General features: G+C 47.8%; 1 protein-coding gene across 1 annotated transcript; it reads right to left on the minus strand.

Annotated features, from left to right (window-relative positions):
- Positions 1-12,103: 12,103 nt before the first annotated feature.
- Positions 12,104-12,832, minus strand: LOC126520677 (ubiquitin-conjugating enzyme E2 Z-like). The gene has a single exon (XM_050169467.1). It carries the CDS (start codon positions 12,830-12,832, stop codon positions 12,104-12,106), a length of 729 nt encoding a protein of 242 aa, XP_050025424.1.
- Between the last annotated feature and the right edge of the window lie 3,009 nt (positions 12,833-15,841).

A 15,841-nucleotide genomic window follows, 5' to 3' on the forward strand; every position in this document is an offset into this window, starting at 1 on the left:
AGCACACGAAGTGGAGGCCGCCAACTTGTTTGCACGTGTCTTGCCTCAGGAATGTGTCATCCATGCTTCTGCATTCCTTACGTAGCAGTGGCGCGATTCGATGTGGTCTGGGGAACTCGAAGTAGGCTCAGGAAACAGCCCCATATCTAACAGTGCTCGGTTTCCACATTCAAAGCAACCGGTTTAACATGTATACCCTACATACACTCCACACCGCAGTCGATGACACCTTGCGCCTTCTGGGGCGAGTCTCCAATAAACATGGCGGACTAAAGGAGGCCGAACTTCTCCGCTTGATCCAGGCCTTCGTTATCAGTAAATTTACATTCGTAACACCATATCTACATTTCCTTAAATCAGAATCAGATAACATTGACACTCTTTTACGCAAAATATATAATTTCGCTATGGGGGTCCCCATACGCACCTCCACTGAAAGGCTAATGCTTACTGGCACCTTCAACACACTTACTGAACTCACAGAAGCCCACCTCATATCCCAATATAGCAGACTTTCTAAAACGCAACAGGTCGACACATTCTACAAACTCTTTCTATCACTCCAGTACCCATCATCAAGACTACATGCACCATTCCACATCACATGCACGAGAACCTCTTCATCCCCCACTTCCTAAAAACATGCACCCTGTGCACCACAAACGGCGCAGGAGGCAGCCAGCAAAGGCTCTCCAAAAACCATTCTCCTCCTCAAAAGACGTGCTCTATGTTGATGCCGCCGAATATGGGATCGAAATCATTATGCAATAGCGTTCATTAACTCTCAAGGCCAGGTCACTGCAGCCGTGTCGATTCCTGGCTTTTCCTCGGAGGAGGCCGAGGATGCGGCCATAGCCCTGACCAGGCACGTACCCAGGATTTCTTTTCGGTGGGGGCCCAACCCACGGTAACTTCTATGCGAATGAGGGGGGGGGGGTATCTTACTGGTACAAATGTGAATAACGTCCACCATTCGGCATAAAAACGCGTAAACCCACAAAGAGAAATGAAATAAGGTGTATTTGACAGGTACGCCGGTGCGATACACCTCTCCTTTACTTGCAAACAAGCTACTACGTCAGATGGACTTCCACAGGAAAGAAGCGCAGGAAGAACACTGCCAATAACAAGTAAAGAAGCCAAAGCGTAAAATGAAGATTGCTTTAGTCGAATACAACTTAAAAAAAGAAACAGCTGTCGGCAACCAAGCACACAAACCGCGCGGAGTTGTGTTACCTTGCCAGCCAATCACAGAAGCAAACAAAATCATCTTCATGCGGCCTTTTCAAAACGGCGTCGTACTTGATACCTCAGGAGCGTCTGCTGTTTTTGAAGAGTCTTTTCATAGGCGGAAGCAATGAGGTGTGCAACAGACATGGGCAAAGTGTAGGGAGTCTGAGCATTTCACTCTTGAAAAGTCTGCGGTGCCGTTCATTTCACTGCTGAACCCATTTTACTCATTAAACTGCACTCCAAACTGAAGTGAAACTTGACAATAAGTAGTTGCAGCAAAGCAAGCATGTTATTTCAGTTCAATAAAGAATTAGGCTTTAGCCATTCCACTATAATAGGCAAGGCAAAAGGCATAAAATTACGCGCTAATAACTTTATTTTGGTGGTTACTGCCTTATTTGGGTAAAAGGAAAAGTTTCAAGTACGAATTATTTACAGCCTCGCGGAGGAACAGTGGCTGGCAGTTATGAGGGTGTGGGCGGGGCTTCACTGCAGATTTAATTTGTATCCGACTATAGTAGCGTTTTTTGAATTAGCTCTGGAAGAACTATAGAGAAATATATATTTGCGGAACAATTTTTGGATCTCTCGTTTATGCTCTACCAAGTGAAGTGCCACAACCAACTCGTATTGTTATTTGGGAAATTACGTAACGATGTGTGGCTGCCAGTCCTGTACAACCGCGTAGGGCGCAGGACGCTGCGATTGTAGCCGTACTACGCCCACCGCGGAAGGTTATAAAAACCCCTACATAAGTGCAGCAGAGAAGTGGCTACGTTAGGCGGCTCGAATGATAACTGTAAAAGCGTCATTAGAACACGCGGAACTGTACTCCACTTCCTTTTTCTGTTCTACTTCCATTTTAAATAAAAAGATGTTGATCCATAAATATTTTCATAACCAACGGTTAAATTTGTTAATTTTCGTTTTTCCGTCCTGTTTGGCTGTTGCCTTGGATCTCTCCCTTAGTAGATCGCCTCATTCCTCAACTCCTTGCGACTCTTCTTTACAGTTGGCAATTTTGCACGAAAAGAGCTCTACAATTAGGGAAAAACCAGACGAGTTAACGGGTGACAGTCATAATGCCTGTGAGCTTAAGGGTTATTGCAGCGTTTGATGACGGACGTTGTCTCGTATTACATCATTTTCCACCTTATCTAACCCGTATTGCGGGTATGCGGTTCCGAGAATCTGTCATGTCGCGGCGAGCCGTTACTCGAAGAAATAATGACGCAAAAGGAAAAGTTAAACGCAATTTTCGTTTTCTCTGGCCGCAGCTCATTCCACGTGCATAGAGACCAGCTGACGACGAACCGAATCACTTTCCTGGTCCCTGGATAAGTCTAAACAAAGAAGGTTGAACTGACGAAGCAACATCGATGCGCGTGACCGTCAAAAAAGACGGTGACAACTGAATGCATCTCGAGTTAATCGCGTGGGCGCCGAATCGATGAGGAAACTGGCCTTCACACCCCAGGAGATGCCGACAACTACTGCCATCCAAAAGGAGTGAAAGAGGTAGCAACATGCTGAGCGCTGAATCAATCAACAGTTTCAACATTGATTTGGCGGCGCTTTAGGAATGTGTGCGAGAAGTGGTGGCGTGGGCGGGGAGGGGGCATGAGTCTTAATTTCGAGGAGGGGGGGGCAGGCCCCCTCGGGCCCCCCCCTTGGGTACGTGCCTGGCCCTGACCCTCACAATCCCAAATTCCTCAGTCATCGTTAGCGATTCCAAAGCAGCCATACATAACTTCGGAGCGGGCAGGGTCTCTAAGCCACACCTCTCCCTCCTCTTGGCCCATCCTTTCCATCAAACTGTGGCATTAATCTGGATTCCCGCGCATGCGGGCCTTGCCAGAAACGAGGCGGCTAATGCCAGTTCCCGAGGATTTACAGTCCGGGCTCAGGCATCAGATGTGTCGGACCTCGCCATGGAGGAGGCGCTGTTTACACCGCGCGATCGGCATATTACCTACAACGACATCTGCACAGACTACCGATTAGACCGTTTAACCTTTCTGCCACTCATGGGCAAATAATCCCCGCGCAGGTGTGAAGTTCAGTGGCGACAGCTGCAGACTAGCACCTTTCCCTCCCCTTACCTCCTCCACAGCATTCATCCCTCCATTTACCTTTCTTCCTTTTGTAAATTCTGTGTCTATCCTAAAGCAGACTTAAACCACATCATGTGGGAGTGCCCTAAGCACCCCCTTCCCCCTTTCCTCAAGTAATTATTATCTAGTGAGGAGCAGTGGGAGGCTCCTTGCGCAGCTCGAGGCCCGACCTTCAGAAGGCCATCCTGGAGTGGGCTGACAGGATAGAGGAGGCCTACTTCGAGTAGTTCCTCCCCACCCACCCCCCTTTATTCCGTTGCCCCTTCCCTTTAAATAGGGATAAATAAAGTTTTTCATCATCATCAAGTGTTCCAAAAATTCGAGCGCGCTTTCTGATGTCGAGAAGATTTCCCTCATTCCCGAAAAGGCTGTTATGATGAGCTTGTACTTCGACCTCTCGAGTGTGGGAAACATTCAAGCGTGCTTTCCCATATTAAGATGATGTCCGTCATGCCAGAAGAAGCGTCACCCCTCTACGCCCTGAGCACGCACCAAGGGGAGGACCCAGAGGAGAATACTGCAAGCATAAGAGATCATTGACTTCACAACCTGACAAAAGCACGGACACTTCCACAAGTTTCCCAAAGAGACATCCACTACGACAAGGCCGTTAGGGGTTATTGAAGGCTGTCCGCGTCCCCGTGTTGTGCAGAACCACTGGAGAATCGGATAGTCACAACCATGTACCAGGGAAACGAATATATTCTTTCTATTTTTTCCATGATCACGATGCCCGTCTATAACGCCATCTCCTGGTTTTTGCGGTGAAGATCCACCTCACTCGGTCGAGATCGTCTCAGCGGCACATTGCGAATGGAGCGAACCGTAGCGCGACTGCCTCGCTAATCGGAACAATACCCTTGTAAACCTAGTAACATATTCACTTAAGATATAAATTTACACATCAAATTTATCCGCTTTAGATGCTCTGGGAGATGCAGGCTACAGAATAGTGATATGTGTTATTGCCGCAGAGTTACGAATTTTTAAACATTGTGCTGCTATTTTTTTTAACTTACATATTTTCGGCATTGCCTGTAACGAATTCCAAGCCACAAATAAAGATTATGCTTGCCATAGTCACTAGACCTTAATTTTGTCTCTCAAATGCCATACATATGATTAAAATTTGCCCGTGGATCATCATAGAAGAACATTTCTGCGTGTTAGATGTATTGGAATCGGCGGCGTTGGAGTTGGGCCCGAGGTAAGTTCCCTCGTAATAAGAACTTGAATTTCTTTATTGTCGTAATACTGGACAGCCTTTCTAGCACCAAATGTCTATGGGATGAAGTTGTTCTGATATAAAATAGTTAACACTGCACTTCTGTGGTAATAACTGGCCAATAGAACTGGAGACTGCAATTCCGCTCACCGCTTGAGATCATTTAAACACTTTGTGTCATGCCATTGAGCTTTAGCTAGGAAATATAGAAGTGATGTTATGTTGCTATCAATTAAGCTTGTAGAAACAAGCATTGTGCTTAACGGTTGCAGGTTCTCTCACGCTGGCAGGGTTGGCCAGCGTGAGAGAACAAAAGAAGACAAGAGGGAATATGAAACCGAGCCCCTCCCCCAGTTGCTAAGAGATTTATTAGCAACGGGCGCAGGCGAATGGGTAGCAGTCACAAGCGTTCGGCCAGCGACAGCAACCACGAGCTCACACCGGTAGCGATGGTGCTGTGGCGCAGGCAGGCTACTCTTCTTCATTGCAGTCAGAAGACCACAAGGCGGGACTCAACGCGTCACGCGAGCCCTCGGCTCAGCTATGAAGAGAAGGCAGGGAAAGAAAGTGTTCTGCGGACGCTGTTGTCGATGCTATTGGAGGGATTGGGACAATGTTGACCGTGAAGCTCGTCTACTGGTAGCATTGTGACACTACATTACGATCTCGCCTATCCCGACTAATAGTGAATTAATGCGAGAAATCGTTGCAGTGAAACGATCCCCTAGAAAGCGCTTTGGAACTTCCAGTATATAAACGAAATTTTCCATGGAGTCCGTTGATGAGCCCTTTGATATATCCGAGCTCTGCACACGCACAAAGAACACATCCAAACGCTTTATTTCAGTTCTAGGAATCACCAAATTCATATATATTGTGGCTGTCGCCTAATTTATGTCCCAAGTCTCGCTAATGTCTGCAGGTGCTTCGTGAGTTCTTAATGTTGTGTTTCAGGAGCATAAGTATGGAGTGCAAAATAGACTCTGGATTCTTTCGTCATACCGCCGCTCTCCGAGTTCCAAAGAATTAGGGAGATGTGACCATTGCGTCACTCCTTGTTTTGCTGTCCGGTTACCGTCTCGTTCCTTTCGTCTAAATTTATTTTGATTTCTTATGTTTACATCAGGTGCGGTTCGAGATCACCGTACGCCGTCGCCATGATCCAAGGAATTACTCCCGATGAATCGATCTACGCTCTATACTTGGCGTAGAGTTCGGCGAGGTAATTGACGGCATGTTTCGTAAGAGCCGGCGGCATCGGAGGCGAAGCAGTTTCCTGCAGACAGTCTTCGAGCAGTGTCGAACACGGCCTCCCCACTCATGTTGTGGCCATATACTCCATAGCGCCGTCGGTCAGGAAGGACTGTGTGCAGACGAGTAGGCTGCTGATGTTCACCGCCGAGCTCCAAACCGGTCCATTAAGAAGCGTACTTAGTAGGCTGAAGGAGACAGACTTGAACACTTGAACTATGAACACTTGAATGTGCCACTTGTACACCGCCTTTCCCACACCGGTGAAAAATGAGCCCGTGACGCGGCTGCATCGGGTTTTCGCGCGGGCACTTAAGCTGCAGGCGGAAGAGTCCACCTGCGAAAGGCGTGACCCAGGAACCCACGATGATGGCGTGCAACATCCTCACGTGTTTCCCTTCCGGAGCGAGGAACACTACCCGCGGAGGGTCGGCGTGGAGCTTCACTAGGTGTCGCTGCATCCTCTGCTGGCAATGGCACGTCATTTGCTCGTTCTTAGTGGCGTCCCAGGAACTTCGCAATAGGCGAGCCATTTCTGTCGAGCTTTTACATTGACGATGACTTGGAACAGATGTCGATGACCTGTCCTCATCCGATGCGGCGTTTGATGACGAAGATGATAAAGAAGAGGAACATTGAACGAGGCACGTACTTCCAACGGGGGGTGCCGAATGAAATACGTGGTACCATGGAACATTACGTAGTACACAAGAAGTATATCACATAATACATAACATAGTAAATATAAACGGCAAGACAATGTATTTATTGATTAGAACTCACCCGCCCATCCGAGATCACAACAACAAAAAGAATGACTTCTACAGAGCGTCGCGTAAGTTAGGGGAAGCACGCACTATGTGGTCATAGGACGCATGCTTTAGTGAGGTTCAAGGATGCATCGTGGTCCTCACACGGCTACCATCAATGTCAGTTGTTCCAAAGCACATGCATTGGCGATGTCAGTGGTTCGGTTCGATGCTCGTATGCGCACATGAGACACCACTACTTTGAGAATCGTCGCCGTCTTCACAAGGTCCGCGCAAGCGGGCATTCAAAGGGGTCCTTATATTTGTCTTGTAGTATCACTACTTGTCTTATAGGAGCACTATATTATAGTATTGTACTATTCGCAAGAGCGCTTGAGGAACATTGCAGACTTATAGCACCGCAACGAACCCGGCCAGCGTCACCTAGACATCGCTCATTACGCGTTTTACCCACAAAAACTGTCTGGCGCTGCGTATTCCCATAAAGAAATGACAAGCATTCCACTCTGTGAGGGTGGAATGGCAACGAAATCTGACGACAGTTAAAGCTCTTAAACGAAAAGCAAAGTGCTTTCACTGCCATTTGATGTTTACAGAGTGAAATGGGTGTCATTTTTTGCGTTGCGGATCTGGCGTCGTTGCTCGTTCTGAGGTGCCCGGGTTCGTGATTGTCGTTTTCAGTCAGCATCGCGGGAACGATCTTTGTCGGTGGTCGTTTCTCTCAACCTTTGTAGCAGCCTACGTGCGCTGAGCGTTGCTAGCTGTTATGCACTGGGCTGAGTTTCTTGTTAGCATTTATAACAGAGCTTTCTTCCCCTTAGATAAGAAAAAATATGCATTACAAGAAGGAACGTAGCGTCTCAATTCAATAGCTTTCAAGCCTCCAGTATTGGTCAGCTTCTGCCTGTGAGCAAAACGGGAACAAGGTGAATGCAGGAGCCAACGTTTCCACAAGTGGACTTGTCTTCTTCAAGGCGACGTACGCTTTCCTCGCCACAGTATATGTAGGTGGGGTTCTTCTAAAGGGGAGAGGGTGTGAGGCGGGAGGGTGCGGAAACGAGGGAAGGTGTGTTAGCGTGTCGAATTGAGAGTAAAGGAACGCTGTACGCAAGGTTAAAGCCGGCACAAGCCGGCTGTGCACAAGGTCAGAACCTCCACCTTCTGCCTGACATTCTACGTTTTACAGTAATCTCGGCTATTCCTTCCTCAGAGTACACTGTACAGCCAAACGACATCATCATCATCATCAGCCTGGTTATGCCCACTGCAGGGCAAAGGCCTCTCCCATACTTCTCCAACTACCCCGGTCATGTACTAATTGTGGCCATGTTGTCCCTGCAAACTTCTTAATCTCATCCGCCCACCTAACTTTCTGCCGCCCTCTGCTACGCTTTCCTTCCCTTGGAATCCATTCCGTAACTCTTAATGACCATCGGTTATCTTCCCTCCTCATTACATGTCCTGCCCATGCCCATTTCTTTTCTTGATGTCAACTAAGATATCCTTAACTCGCGTTTGTTCCATCACCAAATCTGCTCTTTTCTTATCCCTTAACGTTACACCTATCATTCTTCTTTCCATAGCTCGTTGCGTCGTCCTCAATTTAAGTAGAACCCTTTTCGTAAGCCTCCAGGTTTCTGCCCTGTACGTTACTACTGGTACGACACAGCTGTTATACACTTTTCTCTTGAGGGATAATGGCAACCGGCTGTTCATGATCTCAGAATGCCTGCCAAACGCACCCCAGCCCATGCTTATTCTTCTGATTATTTCAGTTTCATGACCCGGATCCGCACTCACTACCTGTCCTAAGTAGATCTATACCCTTACCACTTCCAGTGCCTCGCTACCTATCGTAAACTGCTCCTCTCTTCCGAGACTGTTAAACATTACTTTAGTTTTCTGCAGATTAATTTTTAGACACACCCTTCTGCTTTGCCTCTCCAGGTCAGTGAGCATGCATTGCAGTTGGTCGCCTGAGTTACTAAGCAAGGTAATACCATCAGCAAATCGCAAGTTACTAAGGTATTCTCCATTAACTACGATCCCCAATTCTTCCCAATCAAGGTCTCTGAATACCTCCTGTAAACACGCTGTGAATAGCATTGGAGAGATCGTATCTCCCTGCCTGACGCCTTTCTTTATTGGGATTTTGTTTCTTTCTTTATGGAGGACTACGGTGGCTGTGGAGCCGCTATAGATATCTTTCAGTCTTTTTACATACGGCTCGTCTACACCCTGATTCCGTAATGCCTCCATGACTGCTGAGGTTTCGACAGAGTCAAACGCTTTCTCGTAATCAATGAAAGCTATATATATGGGTTGGTTATATTCCGCACATTTCTCTATCACCTGATTGATAGTGTGAATATGGTCTATTGTTGAGTAGCCTTTACGGAATCCTGCCTGGTCCTTTGGTTGACGGAAGTCTAAGGTGTTCCTGATTCTATTTGCAATTACCTTAGTAAATACTTTGTAGGCAACGGACAGTAAGCTGATCGGTCTATTATTTTTCAAGTCTTTGGAGTCCCCTTTCTTATGGAATAGGATTATTTTAGCGTTTTTCCAAGATTCCGGTACGCTCGAGGTCATGAGGCATTGCGTATACAGGGTGGCCAGTTTCAAAGTTTCAATGTTTCAGCCAGGGTGGCACGCATAATCAAGAAAAAATTTCCAAGTATCAAAAGAAAATTGCAAGGTTTAGAAGACAGCAGGTGAAGACCCCCAACACAGTCCAAGTGCTTAATTGACTGAGATGCCAATATCTTGCAGCTGTTTAATGAGGGAAGCGCTGGATTATACATTCGAAATCAGGATGTTGGTGCGTACCCAATTATTTTTGTAGCTTTTTTATTTTGTCACGTAGTGATTCAACTAATTTTGCTACCTTAATTCACTCTCCTTCGCAGAAGTACAAGAAAAACTGTCAAATTTATTCCTTCTAAAACAATCTCATTTTCAGTAAATTAATTGCTGTTGCCTCTCTGTAGTAGTTGCAACACGTCTTGTGTATGTTATTGTATAGGCTTGTGTAAAGTCATTCGCCTCACGCCATTATTTTCGATTATTCTCCATTGCTTGCATTTCGCATTCTTCTTCTCGTTTTCACGCGTCTGCCACTTTTCTCGCATCCATGGTGCACTAAATTGTTGTCTGCTATTTTCGCGTTCTTGGCTGTCCGGCAAGCTGAACTATATTAAAGAGAAATGACACATTTATTTGCGGTACTCCCTTTGGTGTGAGTTATTAGAAGCACAATATCACAAACGATCAAGTACTGCTTTCGCACTAACAGTTGACGCGATCGTTGCGCTAAATTAGAGCTTGAAGCATAAGAAATATGAATTTAAATAAAACTAGCTTGATGTGAAACACCTTTGTGCCCTCGTCGTCGCAACGTGTACACAGCGGCACAAGCGCCTGCGTGAAATCGCTCGATTTATGCGCAAGGTTATTAGTCACACAAAAAAAGAAATATAAAAGAAAAACGAAAATGAAATCCTGACCTCTGCGATTGGTGCATTTCGCCGATTCAGCTAGGTGCACTGAGAGCGAATGTTGGTCGTAGGTGCTTACTGGAGTGTGTCCGCTCTTTACTTTTGTTATATTACTCTATAAGCTTTACCTGGAAAGAATTATCGCTGCTTAGCGTGTATTCCAATGTCAGAGGAGTTTGCGGTTTACAGCTTTGTATGCACGTCTCTATGCATGTTTAAGTCTCAGAATCGCCTTGGATGTTAAAAAAAAAACGAAAAATAAAGCAGCTCCGCGTGATCTGCGCCTCGTTTGCGTCTTGCCAGGTCGGGTTGACGACCGACAAATAACTGCGCCACACACTTCTATATTTAGGCGGAGAATATAAAAATGAATGGGGGAGGGGGCATCGTATCTGAAAACCTGATCTCAAGTTCGCATGCTAGCCCGTTGAAAACGCAGGCTCAAATCTCGCGCTCCCTCTGGTACATGGCCTCGGACAACATGTAATGCGTGGATATATTTAGGCCTATTTCGCGATGGCTAACGGGCAACGCACAGTGCATGACCACTAACACATTTGTGGATGAGGAAAGCGTGCCAGGTAGTGGACGGTTACTACAGGACGGCTTGGTCGCTAGGCTTTGCGGCTGCAGGAATTTTCATTTATTGTCAATTGCAAGTCTGGACGCCTCCGCAAGGACGCTCATTGCCTCTCTCGTCACCTCGTGGATCCTCCTGATCCTGCTGCGCATGATCCGGTGATCTGCGTGATGGCCTTTACTGACGTGATCGACATGCGCGCTGAACGACAGCGCGACGAATCCTTAGAGTCCATCGTCGCCGGACTGCAATCTGGCAGCACCAACGGCACGTGCCGCCTGTTCGTGCTGCACACGGACATCCTCTACTGCCGCAATGTCAACCCTGACGGCCCTGAGTCGCTCCTTGTTCTTCCTCATCATCTGTGATCGGTCGCTCTCGAACACCTTCGCGATGCGCCGACGGCGGGACTCCTTGGAGTTTCGCGTGCGTACGACCGCGTGCTACGCCGGTTTTTCTGGCCGGGTCTCTACCGCTCTGTGCGTCGTTATGTCGCAACGTGCAAAATGTGTCAGCGCCTGAAGAAACCTCCGTTACCACTGGTCGGACGACTCCACCCAATTGAAGTTCGACCTGAACATTACTTTCAAGTAGGCATATATATATATATATATATATATATATATATATATATATATATATATATATATATATATATATATATATATAGCCCACCTTTCAAATGTAGGGCTCTTCTCACACATTGCTCTGTAGAAACACGATTGACAATGTCACAATCTAACAATGCAGCCTTGGACTAGGACATGAAACGGGAGAACAGAGCACAGACAAGCACGAGAACTGCGGAATCGACTCGCCCAATATTTCTGGTCAATAGGTAACAAAAGAAGCACTGTTGCAAACTTTATCAGGATTATCTGACATGGCCCGCTAATTTGTCTGTGTTTAGCAGGTCTAAATTTTCATTTGAAGCGAAAAAAGGTCTCTCGGCTCATTGTATCGAAGGAGGTAGGGAAAGATTGTCTCCTATGGACTCTGAAGTTGAGGCTCTGGGAAGCAGAGTGTCGATGTTGGCAGTGAAGTTCTCCTGCTGGCACTGCGGCACATGTCAGCTTCGACGATGCTCTCGAATAGCCAACAAAATTAAAGGAAAGAAGAATCTCGCGATAAAGCGCTTTCTACAATGTGCTTCAGAACATCGACTGTCTAACCAAACTTTCAATGGGGCCCAGTGATGAGCACGAAAATATTTAATCAATCCCACACCGCTACCAAGGGCAGATCCGAAGGCTTTATTCCAATTGTGGTAAACACGCTTTCCTTAGTTGCGGAGCGGCTTAATTTATCTTCTTTTAATATGTAGCTAATGTCCGTAACAGATCAAGAGTCCTTAATTTTAAGTTCAGAGGGCACGCGGGCACACGCAGAATCGACGCTGCGATCGTGGACTTGAGTAACCAGGGAGCACTGCGTCACTCGTTGTTTTGTTGCCCGGTGGCCGTCACGTTCTTCTCGTCAATCTTCTTCTTGATGTCGCGAAGTCGCTTCAGCAGTGGTTCGTAACTGCCGTACGCGACACCCAAAATCAACGAGAATACTCCCCAGGAGTTAATCTGCGCCTGGACCGCGTCCTCGTACTTTGCGTAGTTTTCGGCGAAGTACTTGAGGACCTTCTGCGTGAGAGCTGGTGGCATAGGAGGCTCGGATGTTTCTTGTAAGCAGACTTCGAGCGTGTCACATACAGCGACCCTAATCGCGTTGTGGCGCATGATCTCCATTGCGCCGTCGGCCAGGAAGGACTGTATGGAGACGAGCAGGCTGCCGATGCTCAGGGCAGAACTCCAACTCGGTCCATTAGGAGCCGTGCCTAGTAGGCTGAGGCAGATGTGCTCGCCGCGGATGTGCGAGTTGAAGGATACTTTTCCAGCGCCAGTCAGGAAACGCACACGAGGCGGCCGCATCGGGTAGTCGGGCGGGCACTTCAACTGTAGGTGGAAGAGGCCACCTTCGAGGGGCGTGCCCCAGGGGCCCACGACGATGGCGTGCAGCACGCTCATGTCGCTATCTTCCGGGACGACGAACACTCCCTGCGGGGGGTCGGCGTGGAACTCCACCAGGTCCCGCTGCACCCTCTGCAAGCACTGTGGCGTCGGCTCCTCCTTCTTAACGTTGTCCAAGTAATTTTGCGTTGGTCGGGCCATTTTCGTCAAACTTTCTTGACGACGAGGACCCCTGAGCAGATGTCGATGACCCGAAGGTATTCAACGGCAGCGGTGATTGATAATGATGGGTTCTAAACACATGTATGTTACGTACCCACTACAGGAAATGAGCCTTGAACTGTCTTTTGCATGAAACATTAATAATACCTATAGGAACGAAACAAAGGGCTGAAGAAATCCTCTTTGGAAAGAAAATATTCTGTTTCTTTAATTATTGAATAGCAACGGGTTATTCACTGCAAATCATAGCAAGAAGGAAACCTACAACGTATCCGTCGGAAGGTAACGACTAGCTGGTCACATAATAGATATCAAAATAAAGGACAATTAAATACCATCTACTTCGCGGTTCTGGGTTACTTGCGGGTAGAAATTGCGAAGTCGACTTTCAGTCCTGGTCAGCGTGCAAGACCAGTTCCGCTAAAGATTTGGGTCACTGCGCCGTTGGCAAGTTGCTCGCCGTGCAGTGGTTTGCAAAGAGAGGTTGAAAACTGGGTGAAACATTCACCACTTATATTGAAGATAATCTAGATCTTTTCAAGCGTGTTGGTGCTCCTGTGCCCAAGAATGGAAAGATGAAATAGATATTGAAGGACATCACGGGTGACATTTCTCCCGTGTTGATCGCGTAGAGTCTCCGTATACTGAAGCAGAGTTCATAAAGTTGTGCCAAAGCTACGACGAGATGAGGAGGCAGCGCGTGTCGGCCAGGCGCCCTTCATGCAGTGGTTGACGACGCCCTGTCTGCCATGGCCGTCCTCTCTGATCACTCCCCTTGTCGACACAAACCCAAGCATTAGTGTGAGAGCAAGACGTACGTCAGCTTTCTCGGCGACCGTTCGCGGAACTTCTCCGGCTGCAGCCTTTGCCACAACCACCCCCTGCCCAGCTCACCCCCGATGCTCCAGCTGCTTCATCATCATCATCATCAGCCTGGTTACGCCCACTGCAGGGCAAAGGCCTCTCCCATACTTCTCCAACTGCCCCGGTCATGTACTAATTGTGGCCATGTTGACCCTCCAAACTTCCTAATCTCATCTGCCCACCTAACTTTCTGTCGCCCCCTTCTACGCTTCCCTTCCCTCGGAATCCAGTCCGTAACCCTTAATGACCATCGGTTATCTTCCCTCCTCATTACATGTCCTGCCCATGCCCATTTCTTTTTCTTGATTTCAACTTAGATGTCATTAACGCGCGTTTGTTCCCTCACCCAATCTGCTCTTTTCTTATCCCTTAATGTTACACCTATCATTCTTCTTTCCATAGCTCGTTGCGTCGTCCTCAATTTAAGTAGAACCCTTTTCGTAAGCCTCCAGGTTTCTGCCCCGTGCGTGAGTACTGGTAAGACACAGCTGTTATTGCTGCTTATTGAAGAGCAAGTTCGTGAGGCCCTACCAATGCCGCATCAGCAGTACCTTGTTGCCACTCCACTCCCTTGCCCTCACCGTCGCTGCGCAGCCTCCTTGTTGACCGTTTGCTGCAGCGATAAATCCACGGCCGCTTCCACCCGTTAGTCGTCCTCTTAGTCGATTTGCTCCCGTCTTTGTAAATCCTTGGCGTACGCAGGACAAGAGGCCCTTATGTTTTCCCTTTGGTATACCCGGACATGTTGCACGACGTTGACGCTGCCGCATGTTGCAATCGGACGACTTCGTGTGGAAACCTTGCCACGCCGAGATCAACCTATTCACCACGCTTATCCAAGTCGGCAGTCGAGAAGGCCACCAGTCGTGTGCCCGTTACTTGCACCTCGTTCACGTTACCTGCGTCCTTGCTCGTTGTCTCCCATGCGTTGGCGGCTTTCATTCACACAAGAGGAAAACTCAACGCCGCAGTTCAGCAGGCTGGAACTGCGTCCCCATCGATCTGTACAAGTCCTCCATTGTCGCCTTCGAACGTTGTCTATTTTAATGTTGACAGGGTCCATATCCTTGCGCTAACTGACAATGTATCAGCCATCTCTCTACAGAACAAACGCCAGTCTCGCTCTCTGCGAAAAGTTACGACGCCACTTTCTGGGTTGTCTCTCTGCACAGCAAGCGCCCGGCCAGTTCTGCCTTCATCCGCATGCACAAGAGTTGTTATTCATGGTATTCTCTACATTGTCGTGTTTGTGTTTCTCCCGTCCTTCTCTCACGATGTTACTGTTGGCTGGGGCTTTCTCGCACGAATAAACACCGCCATCAACTGTGCGCTTGCTGATGTCGAGCTATCGCCTCTCTCGGATGTGCCCGTCACCGCCGCCACTTCTCTTCATGGTAAGCTGGTCCTTCGGGAAGACATCGCAATACCACCCTGCTCGTCTGCCGTTGTTCCCGTATTCTGCGGCGGTGTCTCCAAAAGCTTTCACCTTTTCACTCCAACGCAGCTCTTCATGACCTGCAAAGATATTCCGGTCCTTGTTGCTACACATCATATTTGAGCCATAGTTGTCTCCAAACCGCTTCTCTAAGAATGATAGCGTTCTGCGGCGAAGCGCTTAGCCCTGTTCAGCCACTTGGTGATGTCATTGCTATCGACGTGCCTGATGTTCGTATGCTTCGTTCCACTCAGAACTCACTGACTCAGAGCTCGCTGAACACATTGACATTTCGCTTGTACTCCGTCATCAAGTGACGTATTCTCTTCTTTCATAGCGAGCGGCCTCATTTCCAAGCAACGATCATAGTTTCTGAACCTGCTTTGCTATTTCGTTCTTCTTTCGAGGTCACTGAGCCTTTTTTCTGGGCCGCACATCGACCGTCAGACACCACGTCGATACTTTCTCCAACGCGCCATATTGGCAATGTCTTTACCATGTCTCAGCCTAAGAGTGTCAGGTGATCAGTAGGCACGATGACGACTTGCTTCAACGTTTCGTCATTCGACCTTCCAATAGTCCGTGGGCATCAGCGGTGGTCATCGCCACACAAAAAGATGGGAGCATTCTCTTCTGCGTCGATTGTCTCAGTCTTAATAACATTACACAAAAAACGTAAACCTTCGACC

The sequence above is a fragment of the Dermacentor andersoni genome, chromosome 3 (genome assembly GCF_023375885.2).
Source record: "Dermacentor andersoni chromosome 3, qqDerAnde1_hic_scaffold, whole genome shotgun sequence".
NCBI lineage: Eukaryota > Metazoa > Arthropoda > Arachnida > Ixodida > Ixodidae > Dermacentor > Dermacentor andersoni.